Source organism: Dromiciops gliroides, chromosome 6 (assembly GCF_019393635.1).
Source record: "Dromiciops gliroides isolate mDroGli1 chromosome 6, mDroGli1.pri, whole genome shotgun sequence".
Taxonomy (NCBI): domain Eukaryota; kingdom Metazoa; phylum Chordata; class Mammalia; order Microbiotheria; family Microbiotheriidae; genus Dromiciops; species Dromiciops gliroides.
In genome coordinates this window covers 95,111,602-95,124,922 of record NC_057866.1, presented here as the reverse complement: position 1 = coordinate 95,124,922, position 13,321 = coordinate 95,111,602, and the positions used below count along the sequence as shown (strand labels likewise).

The window sequence follows — 13,321 nt, the reverse complement described above, 5'->3', positions numbered from 1 at the left end:
TTGGCTTCATCTGAAAACCTAAAACTGGTTCATCAATGTGACATTTATGTCCTCTTAAATCATTATGCTTCCAGTTCCTTGTAAAGCCTAGGGGCAGACATTACTTAGTAGCTTTAGGAGGGAGCCAGAAGAAATAGAGAATGGTGATAGTTTCCCATTGGATAGGTATGGGAATGGAATTTAACTGAGAACAATTTGAGAATAGAAATCATAAGGGGAGCTTTACCTGAAAGAGGAAGCAATCCTGAATTGTTTCAACAGCAGATTTGCTTTTCCATATGCTTCTTCTCATTATTATGTTGTCTATTGCCAACAAAGAATAATAGCAAACTATTTCTAGGGAGGTTAAAGAAATTAAATAACTTTCAAGCCCCCACCTTTTAATAAGGTGTTCATTATGACTGTTTTATCTGACTTAACATGTTGTGAGGCTCTAGGAAGTTAACATGTCAACTAAGATAATTAGGGATCATTTGCATAGACTTTATTCCCCTGAATATCTTAGTGGTACAGCAAAAAAATGTCAATTTATGGTAAAAGATGGACTTGTTTTTATAATATGATGAAAACATAAACGTTTTTCATCTATTTCAGACTCCATTTACTTTTGGCTTGGGTCAGAGAGCACCATATACAACTGGAGAGCATTGTCTTCTTTGTAGAAGTGAACGGAAAGATTCCTCACTTTCAGAGAGTGGGATTAAAAATTCTAGCAAAATGGCACTTTCTACATCTCCTAAAGCAAATAGTATGCTGCATCTTCCACTTTGGGTGTGTCCAGACTGTCGAAGAACAGTTGAGAAAGAAGAGAGGCATGCTACCTTGGAACAATCTCTTATGGTGAGTATTCCTGGGTGAATAAAGACTATTTTGGAGTGTGTTTGGAAATAAATATTCCCCAATGTTTTTTTTTTTGCTGTTTATGTATGTGTATGTTTTTCATAATAAATTGTCTAAGAAAGTAAATTACTCCTACATTTGGCTCAGTGAGCTGAAGAATCAGAATTGTTATGGGTTGGAGGGTATGAGAAGCACTAAAGAGAAATTCATGAAACTAAAGGTCACAAACTGAATTATTAGAATGAAAATGTCTTATAATTCAGCAAACACTATGGCCCTTAATGGTGGGAACATGCCAAGCATACAAAAATAGTTATGACATAAGTTCATGTGTGCTTGGAACTTGCAATCTAATTGGAAAGGTTGGAGAAAGATAATCATGATGAAAGGAAGAAGTGGGATCAGCATGTTATACAGTGAAACACAGAACAGAGAAAAACACTTTGGATTTAGAATTGAAGGATGTACTCTTCACTGTTGCTTTTATTGTGCGTGACCTTGAAGGCAGTAACTTCACTTTGTTGGCCCCAGTTTCATCATTTATAAAATGAAAGTTGTGGACTAGATGATTTCTAATTATTATTATTATTTATTTATTTATTTATTTATTTTGGTGAGGCAGTTGGGGCTAAGTGACTTGCCCAGGGTCACATAGCTAGTAAGTGTCAAGAGTCTGAGGCCGGATTTGAACACAGGTCCTCCTGAATCCAGGGCCGATGCTCTATCCACTGTGCCACCTAGCTGCCCCTAGATGATTTTTTAAAGATCCCTTTCAGCCCTAAATCTGTGAACATGTGAGAACTACTGAAAAAAATGGTTTGAGAAATTTTAAGAAGGTGAGGTGGTTTTCTTCTGGGAGAGGGTCAGAGAAAGAAAGATTTCTGAGTTGGGTCTTTCAGGAAGGAAGGATTTCATAGTGTAGACATGGGACTTTAAAGGTAAGTCCATTCCATAGATGTGCAAAGGCCCGGAGGGAAGGGTGAAAACAGATTAGCTTCCGTTTGTAGGACCATGGGCCAGTCACTTGGCTGGATTCAATTTCTGCAACCATAAAATGAAGCAGTTGGAGTAAACGATTTTTAAGGTCCCCTTTGAACTCTTAAATCCTCTGAACCATTCTAAACTCTTTAGAAAGTGAATAGAATGGGTGAACAGAAAACTAAGGTGAAGGCAAGAATTGAAGGAAAATGGGAACAGTACATGAAGAAATGAAAGATCCACAGAGAACTGAAAATAGATGCTAGGTTTTTATTCCTCTATGCTTGAAAGACAAATGGTTGTGTTAGGCTTCTGAATGGAGTTAATAAGAGGCCTGAGGGGCAGCTAGGTGGCGCAGTGGATAGAGCACCGGCCCTGGAGTCAGGAGTACCTGAGTTCAAATCCGGCCTCAGACACTTAACACTTACTAGCTGTGTGACCCTGGGCAAGTCACTTAACCCCAATTGCCTCACTAAAAAAAAAAAAAAAATAAGAGGCCTGAACTCTGGCCTACTGAGGATAAGAACCCAGGTCTTCTTTCACTTATCTTTGTGATGTTCAACAGGTTACTTATTTTCTTTGAATCTCAGCATTCTAATCAGTAAAAATTACAGATTTGCTTAGTTGACTACTGAACTATTTTTAGCTTTACAGTGATATGATTCTAAAAAAGGAGGATAGAAGTCATCCTTAATTTACCACCTTTCAGAATTTCATCCTCCTCATTTGCTTTCTTTAATGTCTCTCAGTATTTAGTCATTGCTTTTATCTAATAGAGTGATTTATAATTATTTCCATTTGTGAGTTTTCCATTCATAGATGGTTCTCGTTCTCATTTTTTCCCTTGTCCATTTATTATTTTCCTAGGTCTTTGTGTCTTTTCTCTTTGCTTTCATTTTTCTATTTTAGGTTAAACCCATAAGTGTTATTAATGTTAATCCTAATCTTTTGAAAGAGAACTTGAACTCAATCCATGAAGACCATCTACATGAGATAACTTTTTGAAAAATAGTATTTTTATGTCTGCAAGGAGTGGAGAGTGGGAGGTCTAAATTAATTATGCTATTCTATAATAGTCTTTTCTGTTTTAGCGGAAAACTTCACGTGAATGGAACTATTTTTTTCCCAAACCTCTTCTGAGTTTATGCTGGGAAATACAATGACTCCTCCAAATAAAGACAACTAGACCTTTCCTCTCTTTTCTTTTTTTCCCCTAAGGATGAATTGTCTGGGCCTTTTTATTTATGTTCCAGTGAAAGTATTACCCTTTCTAGACAACAGGGAAAAAGAAAAATAGTCATTGACTTAGCGTTTGCTTAGTCCTTTCACTTTCTTCAAGCTTATTCTTTGATATGTTTGAGATGATTACTTTTATTCTTATTTTTTAATTTAAAAGATTTTAGTTTATTACTTTTAGAGACAGTCCTTGTCTTGATACTAGCAGCTATGTTGTTATATTCCTAAAAATACTGTCTGCTATATTCCTAAAAATACTGTCTGCTCTTGAAGGTGGGTAGCAGGTACCAGATACTGTTTCTTGGGCTTTGAATAATCATTGTTAGTTGTTAGAGAAATTTTTTGCGGGGGAGGGGGAGGACACTGGGGGTTAAATGATTTGCCCAGGGTCACACAGCTAGTAAGCGTCAAGTGTCTGAGGCCGGATTTGAATCCAGGGCTGGTGATTTATCCACTGCGCCACCTAGCTGCCCTGTTAGAGAAATTTTGAGCTGAAAATCTCCCTGTCTTAAACTCTGGATTTTAAAAAAGGAAACAAACAGAACGGTAAGACAAAAACTTGTTTTGTATTATAAGATTTTAATTACTTATTGTTGTTTAGTCATTCATTCATGTCCAGCTCTTCATAACCCTATATACTATAGCATACCAGGACCTTCTATTCTCCACTATCTTTCAAAGTCTGTTCAAGTTCATGTTCATTGTTTCTGTCCATCTCATCCTCTGCTATCCCTCTTTCCTTTTGCCTTCAATCTCTCTGTGTCATGGTCTTTTCAAAGTGAATCCCATTTTCTCATTCTGTGGCCAAAAGTATTTAAGTTTCAGATTCAGTATTTGGCCTTCCAGTGAATAGCCTGAATTAATTTAAGTGTTGACTGATTTGACCTCCTTACTGTCAAGGAGTTTCAGAAGTCTTCAGCACCACAGTTTGAAAGTGTCTATTCTGCTGTGTTCAGCTTTTCTTAAAGTCAAGCCCTTACAGCCATACATTGATACTGGAAAAACCATAGCTTTAACTATATAGACTTTTGTTAACAAGGTGATGTCTGCTTTTTAGTATGCTGACCAGATTTGCCATAGCTTTCCTTCCAAGAAGCAAAGCATCTTTTAATGTCATGGCTGCAATCACTGTCTGCATTGATCTTTGAGCCCAAGAATATAACATCTGATGCTTCTTCTATTCTTCCTCTGCCAGGAAGTGATAGGACCAGTTGCCCAGTGTTTTTTTGTGGTTTTTGTTTGTTTGTTTTTTGGGTTTTTTTGAGGGGGGTAGGAGATGGTTGTTAAGCTTTAAACTGGCTTTTATACTCTTTCATCCTCATCAAAAGGCTTCTTCATTCCTCTTCACTTTCTACCATCAGAGATTTTAATTATAATTATTTTTAATAGTGTCTTTGCCTTAAAGTTGCTTATTTATACTGAAGGACTTGTAATCTTAATGTAAATGATACTTTGGAATTATGTAACAGAATAATGCATACCCTTGGGGTCTTGTGTACTAGAATGTGCCCTTTTGATGAGGAGGAAGAAGAAAGCTCTTTTTGAAGAACACCAATCCTCTCCTGCCTTCCTTTTAGTTTGGACAGTAGGGAATATATATAGGAGCTGGGCATGAGTGTTTCCTGTGGCATTTTTAGGTGGAAACGGTAATTCAGCCTACTTATGATACTACCGTTTTTCATGATGATGTGATCTTTCTTTTACACTTATCAAATAGTAAGGAATTGCTCTGAAGTACATATTGTTAAGCTGAGGGCCACAGATTTTAGGGAGTCTATGAATTTGGGTTTTGAAAAATTATTTTTATAATTATATTTCATTATAATTTTTCCTATGTCATTCTTTATATTTTATTTTATGCATTTAAAAACATTATTCTAAGAAGATATTCCACAGACTTCACCCTGCCTCTCCAGTCTTCTTACACCTTACATTTCTCCATGTACTCTTTGATCTAGTATCGATGATAATGACACTTGCTGCTTCTCAAGCAAAATATTCCATCTTCAACTCCAGGCATTTTCACTGGTTGTCCTGCATGCTTGGAATGCTCTTCCTCATCTCTGCCTTCTGACTTCAAGCCCTATGCACAATCTCACTAGGGGCAGCTAGGTGGTATAGTGGATAGAGCACTGGCCCTGAAGTTGGGAGGACATGATTTCAAATCTCACCTTAGACACTGTGTGACCCTGAGGAAGTCACTTGGCCCCAGATGTTTAGGAAGTTGGGGTTATCACCAGTCGTCCTTATGTATAATCTTGCCACTGGACCCAGGTGGCTCTGGAGGAGAGAGTGAGGTTGGTGACCTAGCACAGCCCTCCCTCACTTAAATTGAATTCAGTGCAAGTCATGACATCACCTTGGTGTCATGATCCTCTTTGAGAACAAAGGACAAACAATACTCTCACTTTCAACAGGAAGCATTTTCCAATCCCTCTAAATTCTGCCTTGTCTCAATTATTTTTCTGCTTATTCTTTATAGAGCTTGTTTATACATAGTTGTTTGTATGTCATCTCCCCCATTAGGATTGTGAACTCCTCAAGGATAGGGACTGTCTTTTGCCTTTCTTTGTTTTCCTACTACTTAGCACAGGTACCTATTAAATGTTTACTGCCTGCCTGCCTGACTAGACTGCCAAAGGGGTCCATGACTCAGAAAAGGTTAAAAACCTTCTCTAAGATAAAATCCAAGTCCTAAAGTACAGCCATATCATAGCTCTAAATTGTAGGTACCTCAGAGACTTACCTATGTCTGACCAGTAGAATAATAATTATAAAAATGATATAAATACTTTTACTAACTTGAGTAGTTCACTACTGTAGCACCCTTAACATAGAATCATTGAAGGTTTGCTTGAAAACATCTAATGAAAGAGAACCCACTGTCCTGAAAAGGGCCGTTCCACTTTTTGATAACTCACATAGGTTATATCCTTTATACTTGAGCCTTTCTGCCCTTTCCTTTTAGTGACAGAAGTGACTCACACGAAGTGAAGGACAAATCCTTAGGTCATTCCACCAGACACCTCCTTCCATGTCATTATCTGCTATTTGAGTCCAATTCAGTCATTCAACCAGTTGCGAATACACCTAATTACCATCCAGGCACATCCCTCAATCTTGTCCAAAATTATAACATGAATATGCGTTACTAACATCCAGGTATCCTGTGTTTCTTTCTAACACCTAGCCTAGTAATCGTGACCCAAAAAAAGGGATTCAGCTCAGCAAATAAACCTTGTTAATTGCATTGTGCCAGGTGCTGGGGATGTAACAACAAAAGAATCAATAGTTCCCATATGAAGTAGCTTAATCCCGCTGGGCAATGACATGGACACAAGATGGGCAGATGTAAAGTAATTTCAGGAAGGAAAGAGCACAGGCCATGGATAAGGGGGCAAGCATCAGGAAAGGCTTAACTGGGGAGAGTGGCACCCATACTAAGCTTTAACGCTGTGGTAGTCACTTAACTAGAATTTTAGTGATTGGCCTTCTCATCATAAAGATTTGTCTGTCTTCTACGTTCACCTTTGATTTGCCTCTTCAAAAACAAGCAAGAAATCACATACAAGATAGTTTAAAATCTAGGCCCACATTTTTTTTTTTAACCTTAATACTTTAATTCCGATGTTTGAGTAAAACTTGGAAGCTTCTTTTATTTTGCAGAAGTAGACCATTAGTGGTTCTCTGCCGCCACCACCACCCACTGCCACACACCTGCCAAAGGGAGTTGACACTAAAGGGAGGAAACTAAGTGAGGAAAAGAGAACAAGAATGATGCATTGAATTAAGAACACTCAGGGGCAGCTAGATGGCGCAGTGGATAGAGCACCGGCCCTGGATTCAGGAGTACCTGAGTTCAAATCCGACCTCAGACACTTAACACTTACTAGCTGTGTGACCCTGGACAAGTCACTTAACCCCAATTGCTCCAGGGGGGAAAAAAAAAGAACACTTAGCTAGGTGGATAGAGTGCTAGAGCCGGACTTCAAAAGACATGAGTTCAAATACAGCTTGACACTAAAAAACTGTGTGACCGGAAGACACTTAATCTTATCTGTTAAATGGGGGTGATAATAATAAGCATCTACTTGAAAGGGTTGTAAAGTTAAAGTGAATAATATTTGCAAGGTGCTTTGAAAAACTTAAAATACTTTATAAATGCTAGCTATTATCACAAGTAACATTAAATTAATGTAACGCATAAATAATTAAACCTTTTTTGTGCATGTGTGTACTTTTCCTTTGATATCTTTGATATGTCTATTATTCAAAGTAAAAGGATACATTCTGCTTAGTAACATTGGAAGCATAGTTCCAAATTGCTTTCCAGAATGGCTGGACCACTTCAGAATTCCACCAACAGTACACTAGTGTGCCTGTTTTCCCATAGCTCCACCATCATTTTTTACCTACTTGTTAAATTGTATCCCTAAAAAAAATAAACCTTTATTTTTCCAATATTGCTTATTCATTATTCCACTAAGAATAGTTCCATTTTACTAGGCAATATACTTGATTCAGTAGATCCTCTGTCTCATTGAAGTATGACCTTACTCAGCTAGTGAAAAGTAACTGCATCAGCTCTGATGGGTTCAGTTATCACCTCTATGCAGGTCATTCAAGATGAGATAGGTAGCACATTGGCCAGAGCACTGGACCTGGTGTCAAGGACGTCCTGCTCCTTGACATATACCAGTTAATATCCTGCTCCCGACATATACCAGCTCTGTGAGGCTGGGTAGGTCACTTAATCTCTCTTTTTATCACAATTCTCTTCTTCCTTTTTTACTGCTTCACTTGGTAAACTCATCAGCTTCAGTGGACTTATTTACCATCTTTATGCTTATGATTTTCTTTTTCTTTTGGGAGGTGGCGGGGACAATGAGGGTTAAGTAACTTGTCCAGGGTCACACAGCTAGTAAGTGTCAAGTGTCTGAGGCTGAATTTGAATTCAGGTCCTCCTGAATCCAGGACCAGTCATTTACCCAGTGCCCCCACCTAGCTGCCCCATGCTTGTAATTTTCAAATTTATCTTTTCCACCCCAGTCTCCCTGCTGACCTCTAAAATGATCTTAACATTTCCAACTGCCTTTCAGACATCTTGAAGTAAAAGTCCAGTAGAAATCTGAAACTCAAGATTTTCAAAGTAGAACTCATTATAATTCTCCCTAAACCTTCCCCATCTCCCTACCTTCCATATTATTGTAGAGGCTAACACCATCCTACCAGTACCTCAGGCTCACAAGTTAGGAGTCATCCTGGACTCCTTGCTATCATACAACCACCACAATATCCAAGCTGTTGCCAAGGACTATTGATTTCACCTTAGCAACTTCTCTCAAATTCGCCTCTTTTAATCCTTTGACACTGCCACCACTCTTATACAAGCCCTTGTCACCTCATACCTGGACTGTTGCAATAGCCTGCTGGTGGGTCTGCCTGCCTTAAGTTTCTTCCCACTCTAATCCATCCTCTAGCTACTTAAGTGATTTTCCTAAAATGCAGGTCTGATCATGTCACCCCTAAACTCAGTAAATTCAAGCAGATTCCTGTTGCCTCCAAGGACAAATACAAAATACTTTGACTTTCAGAACCCTTCATGACCTAGCCCACTCTAACTTTTCTAGGCTTCTTTTATCTTAGTCCCTAACATGAATTCGGCAATCCAGTGACAATGGCCTCCTAGCTCTCCTCTCAGCTCTAGGCATTTTCTCTGACTGTCCCCTTTACCTAGAATACCCTCCCTCTTCTGCTTTGACTACTGGGCTCCTTTAAGTTAAAATCTTGCTTTCCACGGGAAGACTTCCTCACCCCTTCTTAATTCCAATGCCTTCCTTCTGTTAATTATTTACTGTTTATCCTGTATTTAGTTTGTAAATTCCTTCATGGTAAAGAATGTCTTTTGTCTCTATATCCCCAGCTCTTAGCACAGTACCTGCAGCTAGTAGGCACTTAATGTCTATTGATTGATTGAGTTATTGATGAATGTATAAAATGGAGATAAAAATAGCATCTTTCTTACAGGGTTGTGAGAATCAAATGAGATAGTATCTGTAAAGCACTTTTGTGAACCTTAAGGCACTATGTAAAACATCATATAATAAAATCCTCCCCTAGTGTTTTTGCTGAGCTCCAGTCAGTCTTGCCTCACCAGTTTCCTATTAAAACATTTCAAACTAGATGACCTATATACTTCTCAAATTCAACATGTCCAAAATAGAACTCATTATTATTCTACCACATTCACCCCCTTCTTTTTTTTGAGGACATCATCATCCTTCTATTCCCAAACAGGGTTGTAACATTACAGTTTTCCCTAATTCCTCACTCTCTGATTGGTATGTAATAGTCTGCATCTTAAATTCATCCTCTTTTCTCCCTTCAAACTTTCCCCCTAACCCAAAAGAGGGAGACTTTCTTTCACTGTTAGTTTGGTAGAGTTTGTTTCTAGCTTTTTGTTAAATGTTCTGTACATATTTTTACATATAAGATCTTACTAGTTTTTTGCCTTTTTATATATGCCCAGTTGTGATGTCTTTGGATCATGAATATAAATATTTTATATTTTTATATGGTTTATATTCAAAGTTTTTCTAACCTTGTTTCCCAAGATGTTTAGACTAATTCATAAATCCACCAGCTGCATATTAATAATACCTTTATTACCCACAACCATTCTAATGATTATTTCTATCTTTACCATTCAGTAATTAAGAAACACATTCTGCCAAGCCACTTTTTTGAGACAAGTATATCACTTCATGCTCAAGTGAGAGAATAAAGCAGTGAAATAAGCTGGACACCAGTTATGCTAATGAACATTGATACAGAATTTTTAAATATTATCTCAGCATCAAGCTTATAGCCAAATATCCAAAGAATTACTTATTTATATTAAGAATGAAAGACTGGTTAAAACATTAGGAAAGTGATGACTATAACCATATGAACAATAAAAACCATTTATATATGTATGTTTCCTAAAATGATTTTTTTTCTGTTTGTTTGTTTTTGTTTTGGGGTTTTTTTGGTGAGGCAGTATGGGTTAAGTGACTTGCCCAGGGTCACACAGCTAGTAAGTGTCAAGTGTCTGAGGCCATATTTGAACTCAGGTCCTCCTGAATCCAGGGCCGGTGCTTCCTAAAATGATTTAAAAAAACCTTTAATAAAATATTAAACTAATTTAAATTTATTCCATAGGAACATAGGAATAGAATGACATTTACCTGACAAGGTCAGAGGTGTATATCTAAAACTTAAAAGCTTTCTTACAAGTGAAAGAGGAATGTTCAGAAGAAGGAAGAGTTTGGCAGAATAATACAATGTTCTGGTTTGGAAATGTTGAGTAATGGAATGATTGTATTTTTTCCAGTAAATATTTAGTAAGTACAAGAATGATCCCTCTCCTGACTACTATTTAATATATTCTAGAAATTCTAGCAATAAGGCAACAGAAAAAGATACAAGTATTTTCACAGAAATTATCAAATTATGTCTATTTGGATTGTTACTATGACTTATTTGGAAAACCCCAATTATTGGAGAAAGAAATCAAAATGATTAAAGATTTCATTAAAGAAAATAGCAGGATAGAAATCACTTAACAAAAATCAATGAAAAAAAGTGGTAAGATAGTGATTTGCTAGGAGCTAGAGCAATTCAGATCCCACAAACAGCCCAGAAAATTGTATCAGTTTAAAAAAAAATAGGGAAAATCACTTGTAAACTAGCCCACAGCTACACAGAATGTACTCTAGAATCTTGAAGAAACCCTAAGGTACAAACTGGGGTTAGTAAAAATCATGGAGAAAAGAGGAGGGTTCCAAAGACTTCAACATAGCAAAAGTACTAGAAGAGGTGCCCTAGGAAAAGACTTTCCCAGGCTGACTCAGAAATCCCATAGTAGCAGCCTAGTGTTGGGGAAACCACTGAGTTCCAGCAGTGGGATGAGAAAGGCCCTAGGCAGAACCTAACATAGGGCTCTTCCTAAGCCCTGTGGTGAGAGGGAAGAGCCCCATGTGGGAGCAACTCCATAGTCCATTTCTTCCTTGGAAATGTTCTTGGCCAACATACTCAGTTCCAGGCATAACCTGACCATTCCATATAAGAATACAAGAGCAGATCTTGACCCAAGCACAAACCTTTTTTATTTCCCCAATCTTAGTCATTGAGGCTCTTGAGATGAGCAAATCAAGAAAATCATGCTGTAAGTACTGTTAAAAAAATGCCTTATATTGAAAAACATGCAGGGAATAAGCCCCAGGGTAAAGAACAACCCCACAAGTCCAAGTAAAACCTCAGAGAGAAAAAAATTAAGTCCTGGCCATAAGAATAAGAATAAAAGAATATAAAACAAGAGATATAAAATGGAATAGATAAAAAGGAAAGAATGCCAAGGAGAATAGATATGTTAGAATAGATGATAGGAAACCTCACTGAAGAACCAAATGTCCTGAAAACTAAAACAGACCATGCAGAAAACAATTAAGCAATCAACAAGAAATATTAAACCAAAATCAACAGATTAAAAAATAATAAAAAACAATTAATTTGGGAAATGGGTCAAGGAGACATAATCTAAAATTCATCAGCCTGTTTGAAAATCATGAAACCCCCCCCTCCAAAAAAAAGGCCTGATAGCATAGTTCAAGAAAATGAAAATTACTCAAGACTTTTAGAACCAAAGGACAAAGTATAAATAGAAAGAATATTCAAAATGAAAACTCTCAGAAACATCATAACAAAAATCCATAACTTAGGCACATAAGAAGTTACTATAAGGATAACATAAGAATTAGCAATTGCCCTTTCCATAAAGAAGAGATTGTAGGGGGCAGCTAGGTGGCTCAGTGGATAAAGCACTGGCCCTGGATTCAGGAGTACCTGAGTTCAAATCCGGCCTCAGACACTTGACACTTACTAGCTGTGTGACCCTGGGCAAGTCACTTAACCCCCATTGCCCTGAAAAAAAAAAAAAAGAAGAGATTGTAGAATATAATATTCCAAAAGGCAGAAGATAAAGGCTAATAACAAAAAAATTAATATCTAGCAAAACTTAATATTCTACAGAGGAAAATGAATCTTTAATGAAATAATAGATTTCCAACAATTCTTTTTGAAAATGGCCAGAATAGAGTAGACATTTTGAAATGGAAATGCAAAAGCCAAGATAAATATAGAAGGGTCCTTTGTGAGGATAAATTGTTAATATGCTATTGGGGGGGTTAAGGAACAATTATCTCTCCAAACTCTTAACATTTTAAAGAATCATAAAGAAAGTTAAGCATGGGAGGTGGAGCCAAGATAGCAGAGAGAGGCCTGAAATTGCCTGAGCTCTCCTGAGTTTCCCTCAAAAACAACATTAAATCAAGCCTCTAAACAGATTCTGGAACTACAGAACCTACAAAAAGACAGAAACACAATCTTCCAACTTAAGATAACTTAGAAGACTTCAGGAAGGCTTTGTCTCACTTGGGCAAAAGGGGATCGCAACATTACTCAGCACATCATGGAGGGTGTCTGGGCAGGTCAGCAGGAGGTTCCAGGCCACAAGCAACTGAGGCCCCTTGGTCCTGGCTCAGTAGGCTGGTGGCACAGCAGGCCTGTTGTGAGACCTGCCAGTCCTGGCTGAGAGGGCAAACTGCCAGCTAGAGAACCACCCACTAGATAGGTGCTACTAGGCCAAGCCATCCCAGCATAGGGAGCAAGTCCAGGGCAGTGAGGAATCCACAAACCACGGAGACCTCGGAGCAGAAAGCCAGTGACCACACCCCAATCCCCCAGCACAAGAAGCTTTCAACAGTGGCCTCTGTGCCCCAGGACTAGATCTCAACTTTAAAAGTCAAAAAATAAGCTACAATATGATTAAGAAACAGAAAAGGGCCCTTACCATTAATAGCTTCTATGGCGACAGAGAAGGCAAAATACAAAAACTCAGGTAAGGACAATACTGTCAAAATGCTTACCTGTGAAGACTCAAAGGGAAAGATGGATTGGTCTGAAGACCAAAAGGCCTTACTGGAAGAGCTCAAAAAAGATTTTAGAAACCAAATGAGAGAGGTAGAAGAAAAAAATGGAAAAGAAATGAGAGAAATGAGAGTTACACAAGAAAATTATGAAAAAAGAGTTAACAGCTTTGAAAAGGAAGCACAAAAATTGACTGAACAAAACAACTCCTTAAAAAATACAATTGGCCAAATAAGGAAAGATAACTGACTACGGGGCTTTTATGAGATTTTATTCTGTTTGATGGTCTGAAGATAGG

General features: G+C 37.7%; 1 protein-coding gene across 3 annotated transcripts in view; it reads left to right on the top strand.

The window, feature by feature from the left end:
* The window catches only part of FAM193A (family with sequence similarity 193 member A), a 203,630-nt gene that overhangs the window by 83,963 nt on the left and 106,346 nt on the right, over window positions 1-13,321 (top strand). For all 3 annotated transcript variants that reach the window (XR_006353604.1, XM_043971749.1, XM_043971748.1), the window contains exon 3: window positions 595-840. Coding sequence is in view for 2 of the 3 variants with exons in the window: in XM_043971749.1 (XP_043827684.1) it covers window positions 595-840 (246 nt within the window). In the remaining variant the exon portion in view is untranslated. The remainder of the gene's footprint in view (window positions 1-594; window positions 841-13,321) is intronic.